This window comes from Bactrocera neohumeralis, chromosome 4 (assembly GCF_024586455.1).
Source record: "Bactrocera neohumeralis isolate Rockhampton chromosome 4, APGP_CSIRO_Bneo_wtdbg2-racon-allhic-juicebox.fasta_v2, whole genome shotgun sequence".
NCBI classification, from domain to species: Eukaryota; Metazoa; Arthropoda; class Insecta; order Diptera; family Tephritidae; genus Bactrocera; species Bactrocera neohumeralis.
This window is the reverse complement of record NC_065921.1, coordinates 39,501,117-39,520,537: the sequence shown is the minus strand read 5'-3', so window position 1 is coordinate 39,520,537 and position 19,421 is coordinate 39,501,117. Positions and strand designations below refer to the sequence as shown.

Genomic DNA, 19,421 nt, shown 5'->3' with positions numbered 1-19,421 from the left:
TTTTGCTCCTCTGGGAAGCGCCTGTCAGCTGCGAGACTGACTATAACCATTTGTAAACGTGAATTTCTCGAGAATTTGCCATGTTTATAAATAGATCTCGATTAAAAGTGGTGTAAAATTAAATGACTGCAAAAAAATTTTTTTTTTGGTTTTTGCTCCTCTGCAATGTCCAAAGCTATTAAAAGTGGCAACTAAAAGGCATGGGGTACATTTGAATAATCAGTTTGAGTGGATTGTGTAATAAAAAAGCTACAAACTTGCGTTCCAATTAAATTGTGCGGAACAAAAACCACTTGTTGCACTGTAGCACGGTTACAATTAAAGCTAGTGATGAGCCAACAGGCATACTTCGATCCTTTTCATTATTCCTTAAACTTTGAATTAACTGTGTTTCATATTATATAAATATCATCACTATGGTTCATGATTTATTCCAAGAAGAAAAATAATTGTTTGTAACATTTTATATCATTGTTCTTTTCTTTCTTTATTGGCGCATCTTTGGCTAATTTTTAAACTATATTATATACGCTCTGTAGAAATTATTTTTAATGCCGGATAGCTATTTTAACAAATCCGCCGAAATGTAGGCAACACTTTCTGCAATATGTCTATAATCCTCACTTTGTCTCAATAGCGCCCATCAGGTTCCTGGAATTCTACAAGAGTGCTGGACTTTTTTAACTACGTGTAATATAGATGAAGCCAAAATGGACCTTAGATCACAGTGGAAGGATCAATTTATTTCTATTATATTTTATACCGCCATATCAAGGTCCATAAGGGAACGTTTCGTCACTCAAATTTCCAAAATCCAAATTGAATTGGATTGTCGAAATTCCGAATTGTAATAAAGGAGTTGCCACATTGCTAGTTTTGCAAAAAAAAATTGTGATTGAAATAAATTGATATTATGTAAAACTGTATAATTAAAGCAAATTTTTGAAAAAAATATTACGTTTTATATATAAGGTGTAGTAGATAAAAAATTATAAATCAGAATAGACTGGCCATCAAAAATATATCAAAACACAAACACATATAATATTTATGTACTAATTTTTAAAGCTCAAGAATTTCATAAACCATTTTTTTAATTTAAAAATTTGATTATAAAATACTGTTTTTTGTTTAAAATGTATAAATAATATTAACGAATGCATTTAATTTGTTGTGTTTCAAAATTTAAAGCCTTAAAAAAAAAAAAAAAAAACTTTTTAGAAATTTTTTTTCTTATATGTCCCTACATCATTTCTTTAATTAGTTTTTTTAAGTTTAAAAAGTTTAAATTCTTGTGTTTAAATTGTTGAAAAAATAAAATTGTTTGTTATTTTTGTTTAGTTAAAAAAACAGCGTTAAAATTATTCTTTTTCGTTTTGTTAAAAGAAAAATAATTTTGTTTGTTAATTTTTTCAATTAGTTTTTAATGTTTACAAAATTTAAATTCTTGTTTTTATGTTTAAAAAGCTTAAATTCTTGAGTTTAAATTGTTGAAAAATTTTTGTGTTTAAATTTTTTTGTTTAAAACAATTAATTTCCAGAAAAATTTCTCCTTTGTTCGATTTAGAGGTTAAAATAAATTGCATTTTAATGTAAAAATAATTTCTAAGTGAAAAATAGTTGTCATTCTATAAATTGAGAATGTGTTAGCAATCATTAAATATTTCGCATAAAGCGTGCTGCCACACGACGATAATAAAAATTGAAATATTATATTCGAAAACGTTAACTAACGCCTCATTACTTAAGTGTATGACTTTACGAAATATTATAAAATATTTTAATTAATATAAAAGCAGTTTTTTAAACCTTGACTGCACAAATACAACTACAAATATTTATTTCATAATATCTTATTTTGCGCATATGAGTTTGATAATTATTTGCTTAATACTCAAGCAGCTGCTGCAAGCGCTGCAAACGAAATTCCAAATATTTCAAATTTCATATAAGTACATAATATATGTATATACAACTATGTATGTAGATACATACATATGTATGTATAATATTTACGAATGCATTTAAGTGAAAGTCTTCTTAGCGACTTATTTGTCCATATGGACATTTATATGTATAGGTGTGTATGAGCGCACGTATGCCCTTTTTAGTGCTGTACCAAAAAAAAATAAATAAAGAAAAATTAAATAAATAAATCTCACACAACTTTCTTTGAAAAAAAAAACAACTTTCCGATTAATAAGATTGCCAGAAAAAAGTGAAACTTTTACTTTTCATATGCAAATGCCTTATTTGAGATGAATTTCTACCATAAAAAAATTTTAATATCAGAAAATGCTTACTGCATCAGTTAGATTATAGCATGTTCTTGATAATACGTATATAAAAATCCATATATACATATAAAAAGCAACAAATTTTCAAGCAAATGTAAATGCTGTCTAATGGCTTAAATCAATTTAGCCGCTCGTGTGCGCGTAGAATACCTAAAAATGCCGCTTACAGGGCTAATAAAACTGGCTGTCGTCGCTGTGTGACTGTGGCTAAAGAGTCAACACCGACTGGCACCGTTTCGCTCATCAACTTAACGCCGATGCCTAACAATTGATAACTGTTTAACTTGTTATTAGCGACGGCGCAGAGATGACAGACGCGCACGAAGCTGTGCATGCAATAGAATTCGTTAATTCACCACTATATACTTTAGTATATAACATAGAAAAATATATATATATATGTGTATATATAAAAATCTGTTACATGTTTGTTCTAGGCGCTTAGTCATTTTATTTTTTATGTCTTATATTTGTTTAGTGCTGTTTTTGTTTTATTATTTTGTTCATTTATTGACACTCGGCAATTTGCGCTGCCAATTAATGTCTAATAAAATTTATTAACAATAAAAATAAGAAATTAACTGTTGCCACCATAACGGCCATGTCTAGCTACCGGTGTTACTGTACTTCGCACAAATGCTGCCTTTGTTGTTGCCTTAGAGCGCCTCTAATATTTATTATTTCACTTTTGCTTCGACTATTTGCTGTTGTTGTTGCTTTTTTCTGGCTGGCAGCACGCCAATCATGACATTCATAATTTACTTCATTTTTTACCGAAAGCCCTTTCATAGGCGCTCGCATCACTTGCTTCGGCACTCAGGTGCGCATACATGATGCGTGTGTGTGTTAGCGTTGTAATTTGGCGTTTCACGCACATTTATTTGCTCAAACACTGCACTACTTACATTAATAAATATTGATTCGACATCTTATTGTGCATAATTCAGGCGAAGAGCGCTTGTGTGCTTTTCCATTTATCAGCGCAATTGTTCGCAACAGTTTGTTTTTGTGGCCGCTGGCAAAGCAACACAAACAAAATCGATCAAAAGTAGCAGAAATGTATTGAAAAAAAGGAAAAAATATATAACAAAAATATTGCCGTACTTTTTGAAGATTTTCATATTAAGGTCAATGTTAACGTTATGACAAAGCATTTTGATCGTCTGTAATGTATTAAATGCTGTTGTTGCTTTATTATCTGATTTAATTCAAAGGCTGCTTTGAACCTTTGCAGTTACGCTCATTTTATGGGTCAGGAAAATTGTGCAAATCATTGCAAGTGTGTATTCTTTTTTTGCAATGCACAAATATTCGATTTTTGATAATAATTTTTCAGCTATTTTTCTGCAAATTAATTTGTTGGTTTGATGTTAATGATTTTTCCAAAATTCGTCAATATGTGTTGTAAAATAAAAAATGTTTTCCCCTCAAGAACTAGATTTTGACCGTTCTGTTTCTATGGCAGCTATATGTTATATCTACGATTTCGACAAATAAGCAGTTTCTTGAGGAGGAAAGGTTGTATGCAAAATTTCAAATATATATCTTAAAAGCAGGGACTAATTCGCATATATATGATATACAGACCGATAAACTGATATGGTTAAATCGACTGAACTTGTCACGCTGATCATATATATTTATGTACATGCTTCTGTCCAGATCGTCATATAGGCAATGCATGGGTTTCCCAATGTTGATCACTTTTTGGGTGTTAGCCATACACCATTCTTGGTCACCTCGTCCACTATTTCATTGTCCTCGATGCCTTTGTGGCCTGGCACCCAGTAAAAGTGAAGTTGCTTGCTTCTGTCAACACTTTCCACTTTTTTGAACTTATGCGCTACAGTCTCATAAAAATTATTTACAACTCAGTTATATTTAACATTTAATACCAAATGATCAGAAAAAATCGTACCTATTTATCTGACCCACAAGGTATATGCAAAAACATTAGAACACGGTTCTTGAAATTCCGCTAATAATAATCATTCAAGCCCTCCTAAATATAGTTTAGCGACAACTGCTTGCACATGACATCATGTCTACTGATCATGTGATTAATGAGATAATAATTATTATGATTATAATCATTGAGTCAATAAATTCATTGAATACGCTGTGTTGTGACTTTTTGTTTTCATTTATAGCGTATAAAAGATAAAAAATTATTAAACTCAAGTTTTCGATACCAAACTGCCGGGGAAATTAATAATTGTATGAAATCGGCAAAACAGCAAATTAACTACTTTGTATTATTTCTCATAATAAATAATTTAACAGAAAAATGCATTTCACACAGATTGTTTATACATTCCCCTGCTATTACTCAGTATAAACATTCAAAGTAGCATGCTTAATCGTATTTAAAGCTATTTTTTACTAATTAAACAGCTTTAATTGCTTTAAACACACACCTGTAAGGATTTTCTAGAACAATCCCTAAAAAACATATTCCACAATATGCTTAGAAAATAATTACTAATATTTAAAAGTAAAATTTTCAATAAACTCTATCAAGGTAAGAGTTATATCTAGAGAATGTTTGAAAGAAATTTATTTTATTTTAATAAATTTAAGATTTTCGAGGTTAGAAGGTGTGTAAAAAGACTTTCGTCATAAGTCAAGTATTAACTTGCTGTTCGTAAATTTATTAAAAAATATGTAGAAACATAATTTTTAACTTGAAAATCTCATACGTTTAATGTTTGACACTAATAATAGCTTTGATTTTCACTATTACAAAAGCTCATTGAAAGCTTTAAATACTCATGAAACTTTATTTACAAAAGCTCAGTGAAAGCTTTAAATACGTATCATACTTAATTCACATACAGTTTTCAGTTTAAAAATTTATTAATTTAGGTTTAAAAAGAAGTCCAGTAATTTGCGACTTCGAAGTTAGAAAATCTCTCATTTTGACCATCATAAAAAATTGATGAAAACTTTGGGAAGTTTTGAAACTTACACAAATATAGGAACATTTAACTTACTCATGAAATATAAAGCACACTTTGAGGGCACATATCTATGTCTTTTAGGTTTCTATTTAAAGCTTATAATTACGTCCAAGCTTTCGTGAAACTTTTTATGGGGGTTTCAAATATAGTTCCATTATTCTTATTATCTAAGTAACAGTGTCACTTTAAAACATTCATAAGATCTAAAATAAAGGTAAAATTATAATTAAAGTGTATACAACAAAGCTTTCATGAAACTCTTTATGGCGGTTCCATCACTTACATACTTCCAAAGCCACACTGCCTACAGCAACACTTTAAAAAGGAAATACACTTTGTTTATGTTTTATAATGCGTTGCAGTTTTCTGAATTATGTATATGAAGGCAATATTTTTCATATCGAGACCACACTTATAATTCGAAACGCTATTGCTGCTGCGAAAATTGAGTTTTCACATGCTTTTCTCACGCGAAATTACGTCATTATTGCCGGCCTTTTACTGCCATGCTTCATTAACGCCGTCACAACAAAGCTATTAACACGTTTTATTGCCCCAGACTTGACCATCATCCACGCCAACTGACTCGCTACCTGCCGCTGGCGCTCTCTTCACTCATGACCTATTGCATCACAATGCGGCGTTCGGTAGCTTATCTAACGGCCTTTTTGTTTTATTATAGTTTTTCTAATTTTTGGTATTTTCTGATTTTGCAACGATTGCGTACGGCTCTTGATCACTTACAACTCATATGTAGCATATGGTATACTATATTTCCTTGTCTGCGATTAAGCGGCAAACTCCTCTTCTCATGAGCAATGCTATTTAATGGCTTATTACATTTTATTTCGTTTTGCTATCTTTACAGTTGGTACTTCCGCAAGATAAAACGAATTGAGGCTGAGAAGAAACTATTACTGCCAGAAAACGAACATGGAGCATATTTGATACGCGACTCGGAGAGTCGTCACAATGACTATTCGCTGTCGGGTGAGTAATGCTATAGAAAATTAAATTGAAATAAAAAAAAATAAATTAAAAAATATAAAAATTAAAAATAAAAAAAAATTTAAATAAAAATAAAAAAATTAAATACAAAACTAAAAAATTAAATTGAAAAATATTTGTTAAAAATATAAATAATTAAATAAATAGAAGTACTAAAATTTAAAAAAAAATAAGTACTTGAATAAATGTACAAAACAAAAATAAAATTAAAAATAAAAATTAAAAATTAGATACAAAAACAAAATAAAAAAAAAAATTAAATTAAAAAACAAAATATAAAAATAAAAAACCAGAATTAAAAATAAAAACAATAAATAAAAATACGAAAAAAAGTAACATAAATAAAAGTACAAACAAACAAAAAATATAAAAAATGTGACAAAAAATGTAAATACAAAATTAAAAAAATAGAAATAAAAAAGAAACAAATAAAAATTACAAAAAAAGTTTAATAACAAAGCAATTTACTTAAAAAAATTAAAATCAAAAATTCAATTGCGTATAAAATTGAAAAAATTGCGTTCGTTTTTTTAAATTTTTTTCTAATTGAGACTGCATGAACAATAAAAAAAGTATAATTTCCACTTTTCTTTGCGCAGTACGTGATGGCGACACAGTGAAACATTACCGTATACGACAACTAGATGAGGGTGGCTTTTTCATTGCGCGTCGCACAACCTTCAGGTCAGTCAACGCAAAAGCTCTTTCGATTTTTTTTGGAAAAATATTAATTTTCCTTGTCTCCTACAGAACCCTACAGGAACTTGTTGAGCATTATTCCAAGGATTCCGATGGTTTGTGTGTCAACCTCTGCAAGCCGTGCGTACAGGTCAGTACTTCATTGAAATTTATCAAATTCACCAACCACATTCACAGAATTCATCATCACACATTTAGTTTAGAACTTAAATATTGTTTTGTTCGCATCAGACATTCACATTTACTTACCGAGCATACATCGTGTTTGTTTATGTTTCTACTTCGTATTGTCTTACGAGTAACTAACATCGTCTCATACCCTTGCCTTCATTTTTTTGGATTGTATGATTTTCTTTGTTACAATTTTATTTATCTTTTTTGTCTTTCTACTTTTACAATACGCTCCAAAATAATTGTATAATTTTTTTTGCATACTAAATACTACTTGGAAAAATATTTAACTAACAACTTAAAACAATTCACATTTAAAATTGCCACAAAAAAAATATTAAAAAAAAAAATAGGCAAACCAATTTGCGGGTATTTTCGAGGTAGGAGTTTGTTCTAACTAAAACACCAACCCACACACACATACACACATGCCAAACGCCACCCACCAATCACCAGTCAGCAGCAGTCACCCACAATTCCGCTGTCACCTAGCTGCCTGTGTTGTGACATTCAATTAGTGTAAAAAAAAAAAGAAAATTGCATTCACGCCCTCATGGCTTGTAATGAATTCAAGTGTTTGCTTTTTTCACCTTTTTTACCATACATAAATATATTGGTGTTGTTGTGTTTATTTGTGTTGTTGTCCTCTTTAAAATGTGTCTTCTCGTTGTTGCATCACCTACTCACATAATCGTCGCATATTTGGTTCCAAAGAATTGTACTGCGTTGAGCATTTTTAGGGAGCAGATTCCATCTTCACCACATTACATATTTATTTGAAGCAGAAGTTTCTTATTGGCGATTTTATTGGTCAGTCATTCACAGCATTTCGTTTTATCCACATACAAGTACTCTACAAAAAACAAAAACAATAAAGGGAGCAGATTAAAGCATTCATGATGTTAGATTATCTAAAAGTAAAATAACATCAAGGAAGTTGAATGGTGGAAATTGAGCGAAGAAAGTAGATGTGCGCAAAGTTTCAGATCCATATCTCAAAAATTAAGGGACTAGCTTGCAACTATACAGAGAGATCGACGGCTATAACCAAATCAACTCAAATCGTCATAGTGATCATTTATATACAAAATTTTCAATGCTTTAGTCTGTCCCTCCACCCATCTATAACATAACGCATAAGTAACATGTACATACATACACAAAAATATATGTAATTGTCTGCCAAAAGCAGCTAAATGTACCGTTACACACCAGCCAATGTACATAACACGCCTACTCACAGTCCAACATAATATCTAACATACGAATGTCATTTAATCGTGTTTTTTATTTCATTTCCGCATGCAGATTGAGAAACCCGTTACCGAGGGTCTATCGCATCGAACACGCGATCAATGGGAAATCGACAGAACTTCGCTTAAATTCGTACGCAAATTGGGTTCCGGCCAGTTCGGCGAGGTATGGGAAGGCTTGTGGAACAATACCACACCAGTGGCGATTAAAACGCTGAAATCAGGTAAGTCTAAAAATGCCATGTGCATGCTAGAGTCTTTTATTAATTCACATTTATTATTTTCCAATTTAGGCACAATGGATCCAAAAGACTTTTTGGCCGAAGCTCAAATAATGAAGAAGCTGCGTCACACAAAACTCATACAGCTCTATGCTGTTTGCACCGTGGAGGAGCCGATTTACATCATCACCGAGTTGATGAAGCACGGCTCACTGTTAGAGTACCTGCAAGGTGCGTTGCCGTTCATTCTATACAATTAACAATTTATTCTTGCTGTTCAGCTATGCATTCTCATATACATACATACATACATATGTACATATAAATATTTATACGCCCATGTATTTGTATGCATTAGTTTGTAGTTTGTCATTGCGTTACATGAAGCTTGTAATGTGCAGTCGAAAATAATTTATAGTACTTGCAGGCAAGGGACGCAGTCTAAAGATGGCGATACTCATTGATATGGCAGCGCAAATTGCCGCCGGCATGGCTTATTTGGAGCAACAGAATTACATTCACAGAGACTTGGCAGCGCGTAATGTGCTGGTGGGCGACAATAATGTTGTCAAGATTGCCGATTTCGGTTTGGCGAGGTAAATATGCTGGTTTGTTATGGGGGGTCTGCTGTGGCGTTTAGCTATTAGACTACGCAGTTCACCGCACAGCGTGCGTGAATCACTAATGAATAGATGAAATGACAGAAATCTAGTGTGTAGTGCATTTGTGAACTAGATATTTAGAATTGTGATGAAAACGGGTTTGATATGCGATCGATTTTTACAATTGTACTCATTTCTGGTCCGAAATATATCAGTGTATTAAAGAAAAATAAATCAGTGGTATTACGTACAACAAAGAACATTTCTTTCAAAACATAAATTTGAACTCTCCAATAGCTTTTCTTTCTATAATTTTTGTTTTGCCTGAATTTTGAGAATTTTTATACAAAATAAATATTTTATAACAAATCTGTGTCTTTCAAGATGCGCAAGAAATGGTTTTGCTAACTTAAATATTAATGTAAAAACATAACCTTAATTTTTTTTACATTTTTTTTAAAAAAAAAGGTTAGGATAAAATATATCTAATTGTGTTTAAGTTTCTAGCACACTTCGAATTTAAAAATGGTTAGAAATTAAAATAATAAATCGTAACCTAAACAATTTTTGTACTTTATTTCTAAAAACTTTAAACTTAAAATGTAAGTTATTGCATTTAAGCTCCTGGCGCACTTCAAATTGAGAAATTTGTACTCGGACTGGTCTATTTTTGGTTGTATTGTTGTACAACCTTTTTTGGCTCGACTGAAGTTTAATCAAAATCAAAAGAGAAATCGTAGTATGTTGGAACTAATTGGAAAAGGAGTTTACCTTTGAAAATTATAAAAAAAATTATATAAAACCATGTTAGATAGAACTAATTGGATAAGGTGTATTCTTTAACAAATATGAAAGTAAAATAATTTATGTGCGATCTGTGGCCAGGTAGAGAAAGTGGTCGAACTTTTTGGGGTTAGAAACGGTTTATCTCGATTTCCATGAAAACTACGAGTGCTATAGAAAAAATTTATCTGGCAATGTTGTAGTTAATGAAAAGATCTATAACTCTTGTATACAGAGTTTTTCCACATAACCTGAATATTTATGCGAAAAATTCAACGAAGCCAATTTTTGGGTTCTTATTTTAATTGATTTAAAAAAACATTTTATGTGCGTTGAAATCTCTTCTTTCTGTTGGTATAAAAATATATTCCTTACATTACTAAGGTTACTTTTCTCGGAATTTTCAGGAAAAAGCCGCGACTAAATGCTTCAGTAACTGAGAGCCCCGTTCCAAAATACATTTTGAGTTTATATATACTCAACTTTACTTTGATATTCTGTCATTTACCTATTTTGTTTGATTCCTGTGGTTTTTATCATTTTTATATATTTTTATGTATGTATATGCAGTCATATATTCTTATGCTGATTTTCAAAATCAATTTCTGTTTTTAGACTTATCAAAGAGGATGAGTACGAGGCACGTGTCGGTGCACGCTTCCCCATTAAGTGGACAGCACCCGAGGCAGCCAACTACAGCAAATTCTCCATCAAGTCTGATGTATGGAGTTTCGGCATTTTGCTCACCGAGTTAGTGACATACGGACGCATACCATACCCCGGTAAGTCTAGAAATTAATTCATATTTTTTAGTTAAAATGTATTTGCTTTTTTCGAATTATTACTAAATTTTATCACCACCCCCTTTGCGCAGGTATGACCAATGCCGAAGTGTTAACGCAAGTCGAACACGGTTACCGTATGCCGTCGCCGCCGAACTGTGAGCCACGTCTATACGAAATCATGCTCGAGTGCTGGCACAAAGACCCGATGCGGCGACCGACCTTCGAGACACTGCAATGGAAATTGGAAGACTTCTACACATCCGATCAGAGTGATTATAAGGAGGCGCAGGCCTACTGATAAATGCTTTACACTTCCAGCAGCACGTCTCACATTAGCGATAATATAAAGAAACCACATATACAACATAGCAATTGCCAACGCCACAGGAACAACAACATCCACAATAATATACACAACAATTTGAGTAAGATGAGCCGCAGCAGTAGTAGTATGTTGCCGATTGGTGCAACAGCAGCAGCAACAACAACAGCAGCAGCAGCCGCACTTAATGAAACTGCCAAAATGACAACAAAAACAACAACAACAACGTCGATAGTGAATAGAACTGAGGCCGATGGTGCTAAGTCGATGCAAATAGCAGCAGCAGCAGCAACAACAACAACACCAAAAACAATTAAGCCAATACCAAAGTTGCGCCACATGACGAGCAAGAACAACACACATCGGCATGGTAGCAAAACAAAGCAAAGCAATTCAAAGCATCTTCCCAAATCGGACAATTAAGACTAATAACTGTTTTTTTTCACACACACACAAGACATTCATTTACTAATAATGATTAGTTGAAAAACGAAATGAAACTGCTTAATTAAAGCAAAAATTAAACTTATAATTTAAATTAATGCGAGCAATAGGGTGAGGTGAGTCTCGTGAAAATTATGTTTGTGAAAATGAAATTTGCATGATTTGAAAAATTGCGCGAGAATTTTCGAAAGCACATTGCATACGCGGTAGTAATGTAATGTAGTCTAAACTAGTTCTTATATAAATGTATTTAGCCAAAATTTTTTGTTTTTTCGATATTTTCGTATCACCTTATTAAAATTTGTCACGTTTTCTTTATTAATTTTAAAAAGATATATGTTTTTTACAAAAGCCACAAATAATAATGAAAATAATTAATGTATTATTATTTATAAACTATACATACATACATACGCCTATATATATATATATATATATTATACATATATTTAAAATGGACATATATAAATTTGTAGGCAAAAGTAAAACGCAAATAAACGTACATACACATCATAATGACATAGACATTGTAACAAGTCCAAGTTTGTTTTTTGTTTTTGTATAGAGAAAACAAGCATAAATCATCATACAAACATACAAAACGCATATGCAAATAAACACAATAATATATTTAAATTTAAGTAAAATTAATGAAATTTGTTTTACAATGACGTTTTGTATTGCTTATCATCACTACTTTAATATATACTTACATATGTTACGCAATTAATTATACTTATGCACACACACACATGCATACGTAAACGCATTAGCAAGCAGCAGAAGTAAAAAGACGAAAGTGAAAGAAAACAAAAATCAAAATGAATGCATGAGCTTAGCGCATACTCGTGCCTTCTTTGCGCATTTCAATATTTTATTTTTTCAATTTTTGATTTTTGTAAAAACTGCAAATCTCCAAACAGCAATTCAATTGTCTTTGTTTCATTTGTTATATTACCTTAGCCTACACTATGGTTCCAATGCCAGGTAAACAACAATTATTCTACGAAATTATTATTTTTAGCAAGTGTTTACAAAAGCTAAAGGAATCAACCAGCAGTAGCTATAATCTATAATCAAAAGCAGTTAGCAGTTAGCATAATAACACATACTTACAAATATGTTTATTTTGTCAAAAGCAAATGTTCTATTTTTCACGCGAATGTTTTGTAATTCTAATTTTAGTAAACTTAATATTTACATACATACATATATGTATATGAATAAATTTTATATTTATATATACACACATATATATATAAATACATATTACCATTTAAGTAATGTTAGGTTATAACTATTATTATTACTTTTATTATGAAAGTGAATGCAAATTGAACGATTAAAATAAATCTATACAAATTTATATTACAACAAAAAAAACATACGTCCGTTTATATGAATTGAATGTGTATTGGATTGAATTCAACTGTGTTGTTGTGGTTGTACTACATCCCCCTCCGTATAAAATGTTGGCATTTAGTATTAGTATATTGTGGATTGGCGAAAAGATAAACAAAATCAGCTGTGGGCCAGCTGGCGGCGCGGCTGGCCGGCAGCAAGTGAGACATATGTGTTGTTGCGAAGTGCAAGTTTAACTCTTGATTAAAGTAAAAATATGAATATGTAGCGAAAAACGCGTTAAAAAAAAATTGAATTTAATTATGTGTAATGATTGAATTGATGAAGCATGATTTATGCAAATATACATTAATGAATTAATAATTGCATGCGAAATACTTATAAATATGTACGACGTAGTTCGTTTGAACTATTTTGCATTTAGCTGGAAGGCAGTATAAACGATTTGTAAATAAGAAAAATTGCACTTGATTGATTTTTGATTTTAGTGAGATGTTTTTCTTTTTTGCTTTTAATGAAGCGTTTCTTTTTTACTTTTAATGAAACGTTTTTCCATGCAAAAGTTTTTTTTTAAATTCGTTTTAAGTTTTTTGTCTTTTGTTTGATTAATCCGCAGTACTTTCCAATTTAGTTACGTTGAAGGAAGCAAGAGGATTTCGCTTTTAAACGTATGCGTTTATTTAGAGGAAAATACGTGTTAAATTTCAATGCTGCACCCTTTAGTGTGCAATGACGACTTAAAAACGGTTTAAACGACGTAAAATTGCGAAGTATGAGCTAAGTGACTTTTTGCAAAGGTAAATTAACAAGTTCCATTTCAAACTCCAATACTTCCCACAATAAACGGGTCTACGGACCCCGATTTTTGAGCGAACAATAGCTATCATGTCAGCAGTTTTTCTTTAAACTTAACAGGGTAATGCTTTGTGGCACTACATTAACACCACTAAAGCGAAACGGACATGATAAACGAAAGTCTGTTCCCACGACGTAATCGGAACGTACACGGATTTTCAACTGACCGTAGACTGTTACCTATTTTCAAAATTGTGGCAAGAACTTCACGCAAATGCTTTGGAATACAAGAGTCTGCTTTTCTATGGCCTAGCCACAACGTAAATTAAAACTATTTGGCAAGTGTTTCTAAAATTATGTTGACTGTCTTAATAAGAATAGCAAAGCAAAAAATTTTCCAAATAAACTGTGCTTCAAATTTGTGATTTAAGGAATTATTTTAACTGAAGGGTCCCTAATAGTTCTCTGTTGTCCTTGCTATTGAAGCTTCAACCAAATACTACCGAAACCATTTTAGCGAGAAGTCAAAAAATGTGTTGTTGTTGTAATGAGTACCTAATTCCCGTTATAATGGTAAGGGTTAATAAGCTGTCATCGACGTCATCCAAAAAATGTGTCGTTCTTACGGGTTTTGTTGCAGGAGAGAATGACTAAAACTCACACGATAGTCTGCTGAGATACTCTGCGTTTCGTAAGAAATTACGATTTATCGGAGTCTAAATCTATAAAAATAAACACTAAAATCAACGTTCAATATATAATACAAAACAAATAAATTAATGATGGGGAAGACTTTGCCTACCTAGGCAGCATAATTCACCGCAAGTATCCTTCCCAAAATCCTTAACAGATTATTTAAATCCAATGTTGTCTCCATACTGCTTTAAGGCTGTGAAACCTGGCTTTTAACCGACCACCTTGGTGGAAACATCCGAAGATGGCTACCTATGGATTACCAACGTATACAAAAACTGAAATTTGGAAACACGTCAACTAAATTGCGAAAATAAAGATGTCGCACACACTGTGATACCAATGAAGTTTGGTGAAAACCTCTGGATAGAAGCCAACAAAGAAGTCGTAAGGGAGGCTACCCTAAAGACCATGTGGAGGAGATTCTTACACAAAGAAATGGGTGAATTCCGAAAGTCGTGGAACTAACTTCAACTGTTAGTAAAAAACAGGCTCTGCCGAAAATGTTTTCTTCAGATCCTGTGTTCCAGTGGGAGATAAAAGAATTGATGATAATGATGAATATGATTTAAATATCAATAAAAAGTGATCGCTGCGGTCAAGTTATTTACTACTCCACAAAGAGTTGCGGTTCAAATCTCGGCTGCGCCGAAATATTAAGTTTTTGATTCGTTTTGAAGGCAGAGAAAACTGTGAAAAGCACTCAGTGAAATTGAAGCTCAAATATGCTTTTTTTTTGTAAATATGGTGGCGGAATATCTCTTCTCTTCTTCTGTTATGTGGATTTTCGTTAATATTTAAGTTTCCTTATAAAAATGTATTTTATCCTAAAATTTGTAATATGATTTGAATATGTATCTATTTTACAGGCGATTAATTTTCCTTATGCAATTTGATTTTGTGCAATTATTGTTTATAAAAGGGGTTTTATTTCCGTGTGGACTGCTTTGTGAAGTTTTGGTTTGAAAAATTTGTTATTTTTTGTGCGATGATTACAAAGTCTATAAGTTCATTGTAAAAACGAAGTCTCCTTATTAAAAAAATGTATGTATATGCAAGCAACGAATTTTTCTCTGTTTTCTCATCACACAAATACACACATAAATATAATACTCATTCACACTCACAATTAAGCATGCAAACAGTTATTTGTGTAAGTAAATAGTTATATTATATATGTATAAACAAAAGTAAATTAAATATATTATGCAATTCTGAAAGCTTACTAGTAATCTTTTCTTAAAAGACTTTTTTTTATAAATAAGTATATAGTATATATAACTATTTAACTTATTGTTATTGAGTATTTATTTAGCTGGTAAGGCAAGTTAATTGGAGGTAGAAATTAATGAAATGGTAGCCTCTCACCGAAAGTCATGTTGGCTACAAAACTTCTAAGTTGGCGGGTCTGTGTAATACATTACTTGTTTTAGAATGGGAACTAGAACTATATATCGCCACCTCAGATGCAAAATAACGTAACATCACTTTTGATAAGTTTACAGGCGAAGGAAAAACGATATAATACTTGTAGAAATCACTCATACAGAAACAAAATTTGAGGTATGAAATGGTTATATGTCAGTTATAAAGTGGTTATACGAGTATCTGACAGCGAGAGGTTAAAATTTTATGATACATATACATATGTAATATGATTTAGTAAATCGTAAGCAATAAAAAACTCAATTTCGAGTTGTTTGATGATACGTAGTTTTGCACTTTAGGTGACGATATCAACTAACATTTTGAGATCTATATTTAGAAAGGATTTTACAATCATAAAATTCCGTATTATTTTTAAACAGATTACTTTAGATTGTTCATCAAGCATTTTGTGTTATTTTACGAACAAATTTTTTTGTGTCAAATTACATAATTTACAAATCATTTAACTTTAAGTTTATTATTTTTTTCGAACACATTAAAATACTTTTAATAAATGGTAACTTTTAAACTTGCTTTGAAGTTTAATTAATTAAGTACAAAACAAATTATTGATGAACAAGCAAGAAAAAAACTGAATAAATAAAAAAAACTGAAATAAAAAATAATAATTAATAACTTAAATAAAATTCTAATTAAAAAATAATGATATTTTTTTTAATGATAAAAATAAATTAAATAAATAATTATTTTCGTTTTTTAAAAATTATTTAATTTTACATTTATTAAATTCTTTTCAATTACATTAAAATACTTTTAATAATGGAATCTTAATTATTTTGCAAATTAAGTAATTAAGTACAAAAAAAATTTGTAAAATAATAGAAAATCATTTAAGAACAAACAAACAAAAAACAAATTTGAAAATAAAAAAAATAAATAATAAATGATACAAATTTAATTAATTAAGAAAATTATTATATTTTATTTTTACAAATGATTTAACTTCACGTTTATTATTTTTTTAAATTCCATTAAATAATTTTAATGTAAAGTTAATTACTTTGCAAATTAAGTAGTTACATACGTATGTGCAAAAATAAGTAATAAAAATCATTGACAAACAAAAAAAATAATAAATTCGGAGATGGAAAAAATAATGAATCAATGCAATAAAATTTTAATTAAAAAAGGTGATCTAATTAAATAAAAAATTATTTTCTTGTTTTAAAAATTGTTTAACTTTACATTTATTGATTTTTTTTTTCAATTATAATAAAATACTTTTAATTAATGGACAGCTAATTATTTTTAAAATGAAGTAATTAAATAAAAAAAAAAAAAAATTTTGAGAAATAAGAAAAACTCATTGATGAACAAACAAAAAAATTTAATAAATTGGAAAATAAAAAAAATAATTAATTATGAAATTAAATTAAAAATTAATGAAAAAAATTAATTAATTAAATGAAAAATTATTACTTTAAACTACTTTAAAAAAATATTTTCTTTTCTTCTTTTTGGAATAAAATATTGTTTTATTCTATATTAAGTATTTACTTTCTCCACTAAATCTTCCATTTTCAAACACTTCTAACATACAATTATTTAGATTAGAATGTGCTAAACTATAAATACAATTTTAGTATAGGGTGTTTTCTACCGGCTACATTATGGATATCTAGTAATTATGTAATTATTATACGTATAAAGTGTGTGCTTAAAATAAAAAAAAATATTGTATGCCTATTTAACCCCCTAATTAAGAATTGAAGGCTGATTTTAGATAAAGAAAAAGAATTAGTACACGGTAGGTTTTAATTTGTCACTTGCTCTTTATGGACGGGAATTGTATGCAAAAGTTAAAGTGTGTTTAAAAAAACCTTAAGGAAAAGCATAAGCGTTGGATAAGCGACATACATACATACAAGTGTAGTAGCACAGCGTAGAGGCATTACAATTATGCAGTTATAAAGAGTTCTAATGAGATTGTTCAACAATTTGAAGTTGCGAAAATGTAAGCGATAACTTAGAAATGCGAAGACATTGCAAACAAATAATATTGTACGAGTATGTAAATGTAGCAGCAATGGGAAATCAAAACAGTATTTAAAGTAGTGTAAAAATGACAAAAATACTTATATAAATACAACATTAATAACAAAAACCTAATTTAAATGTATTTGAAAGGACAACAAGCCTTCAAAGTGAAGCGCTAGAAGAGAGTATTTATTTGGAAAATAAATAATGAAACAATTGGTGATGGCAGAGCAGTAAAGAGAGCGAAAAACAATAACTGTAGTGTAAGAATATGAGTGAATAAAAATTTCCAAATGTATGCCATGATGCACGAGTATGTAAAATTTTGAAGAAGATTAATAAGCAAGCAAAGTGTGGAATAAGGAATATATGGCAAAGTTATAAGTCTTCAATGCATTTTATAAATCCGATGAGTTTTATATGAAATTCTTGTAATCGCTAGTAATGTTGGCTCTAAATATTTAGTTTACATACTTATTTCATATATTTAAATATTTTCGAAAATATTTTCAGTTAAAAAAAAATTATATTCTAAATGCATATTCAAACCACTTTAATGAAAGTAAAAATTTTTTGATGCAAGCATCATTATCATTTCTCATAAATTTTTTCTATGTTTTATACTCTTGCAACATTTTGCTACAGAGCATTATAATTTTGTTCATCTAACGGTTGTACGTATCACCTAAAACTAAGCGAGATGGATAAAGGGTTATATATATGTATATGAATGATCAGGATAATGAGGCGAGTTAAAATCCGGGCAGCTTTCTGTCTGTTCGTCCGTCCGTGCAAAATGTGTTTTACTTAGAACTGTAATTTGGCACAGGAGAGCGCAAGAGCAAGAACACCGCCCTTTAATTGGACATACATATTTCCTTAACCACTCTAAACTAACCAATTTCGCTCGAGACAAGTCTCTTTTTCTTCTTTTTCTTTATTGGCGTAGACACCGCTTACGCGATTATAGCCGAGTTAACAACAGCGCGCCAGTCGTTTTTCCTTTTCGCTGTTTGGCGTCAATTGTAGATTCCAAGTGTAGCCAGGTCCTTCTCCACCTGATCTTTCCAATGGAGTGGAGGTCTTCCTCTTCCTCTGGTTCCGTAGGCGGGTACTGCGTCGAATATTCTCAGAGCTGGAGTGTTTTATATACATTCGGACGAAATGACCTAGCCAGCGTAGCCGTTGCCTCTGAACTTTGTCAATATCGCCATATATCTCGTACAGCTTATCTTTCCATCGACTGACGTTTTCGCAGTTCTCAATGCACAAAGGAGCACAAATCGATGTCATTGGTGTAAGTCAGCAGTTGTACACTCTGGTATAAGATTGTACCTTTTCTATTCAGCTCTGCACCTCGAGATATTTTCTCCAAAAGCAGGTTGAAGAAGTCGCACGCTTTGTTGTTCTTCAGGCGAGTGATTGCTACTCGAACTTCTCCATGGTCGGGAAATGGAATGTCTGCTTTCTTGTCATCGATTGAGGGATCAGGTTCACAATCGCCTGGTGTTATACTTTCATTGCCATTCAGCAATCTGCAGAAGTGTTCCTCCATTATTTCCGTATGCTCTAGACGTTAGTCACTAGATCACCTCTGGGG

General features: G+C 30.9%; 1 protein-coding gene across 5 annotated transcripts in view; it reads left to right on the top strand.

The window, feature by feature from the left end:
* LOC126757412 (pneumococcal serine-rich repeat protein) overlaps positions 1-12,546 on the top strand; it is a 77,251-nt gene extending 64,705 nt beyond the window's left edge. For 2 of the 5 annotated variants that reach the window (XM_050471308.1, XM_050471309.1), the window contains exons 4-12: positions 6,126-6,247; positions 6,865-6,949; positions 7,016-7,094; positions 7,489-7,515; positions 8,444-8,612; positions 8,682-8,840; positions 9,028-9,205; positions 10,610-10,776; positions 10,869-12,546. In XM_050471308.1, coding sequence (XP_050327265.1) covers positions 6,126-6,247; positions 6,865-6,949; positions 7,016-7,094; positions 7,489-7,515; positions 8,444-8,612; positions 8,682-8,840; positions 9,028-9,205; positions 10,610-10,776; positions 10,869-11,077 — 1,195 coding nt within the window. In that variant the 3' untranslated portion in view covers positions 11,078-12,546. The remainder of the gene's footprint in view (positions 1-6,125; positions 6,248-6,864; positions 6,950-7,015; positions 7,095-7,488; positions 7,516-8,443; positions 8,613-8,681; positions 8,841-9,027; positions 9,206-10,609; positions 10,777-10,868) is intronic. The other 3 variants (XM_050471310.1, XM_050471311.1, XM_050471312.1) reach the window with 3 other exon arrangements.
* The last annotated feature ends 6,875 nt before the right edge of the window (positions 12,547-19,421 follow it).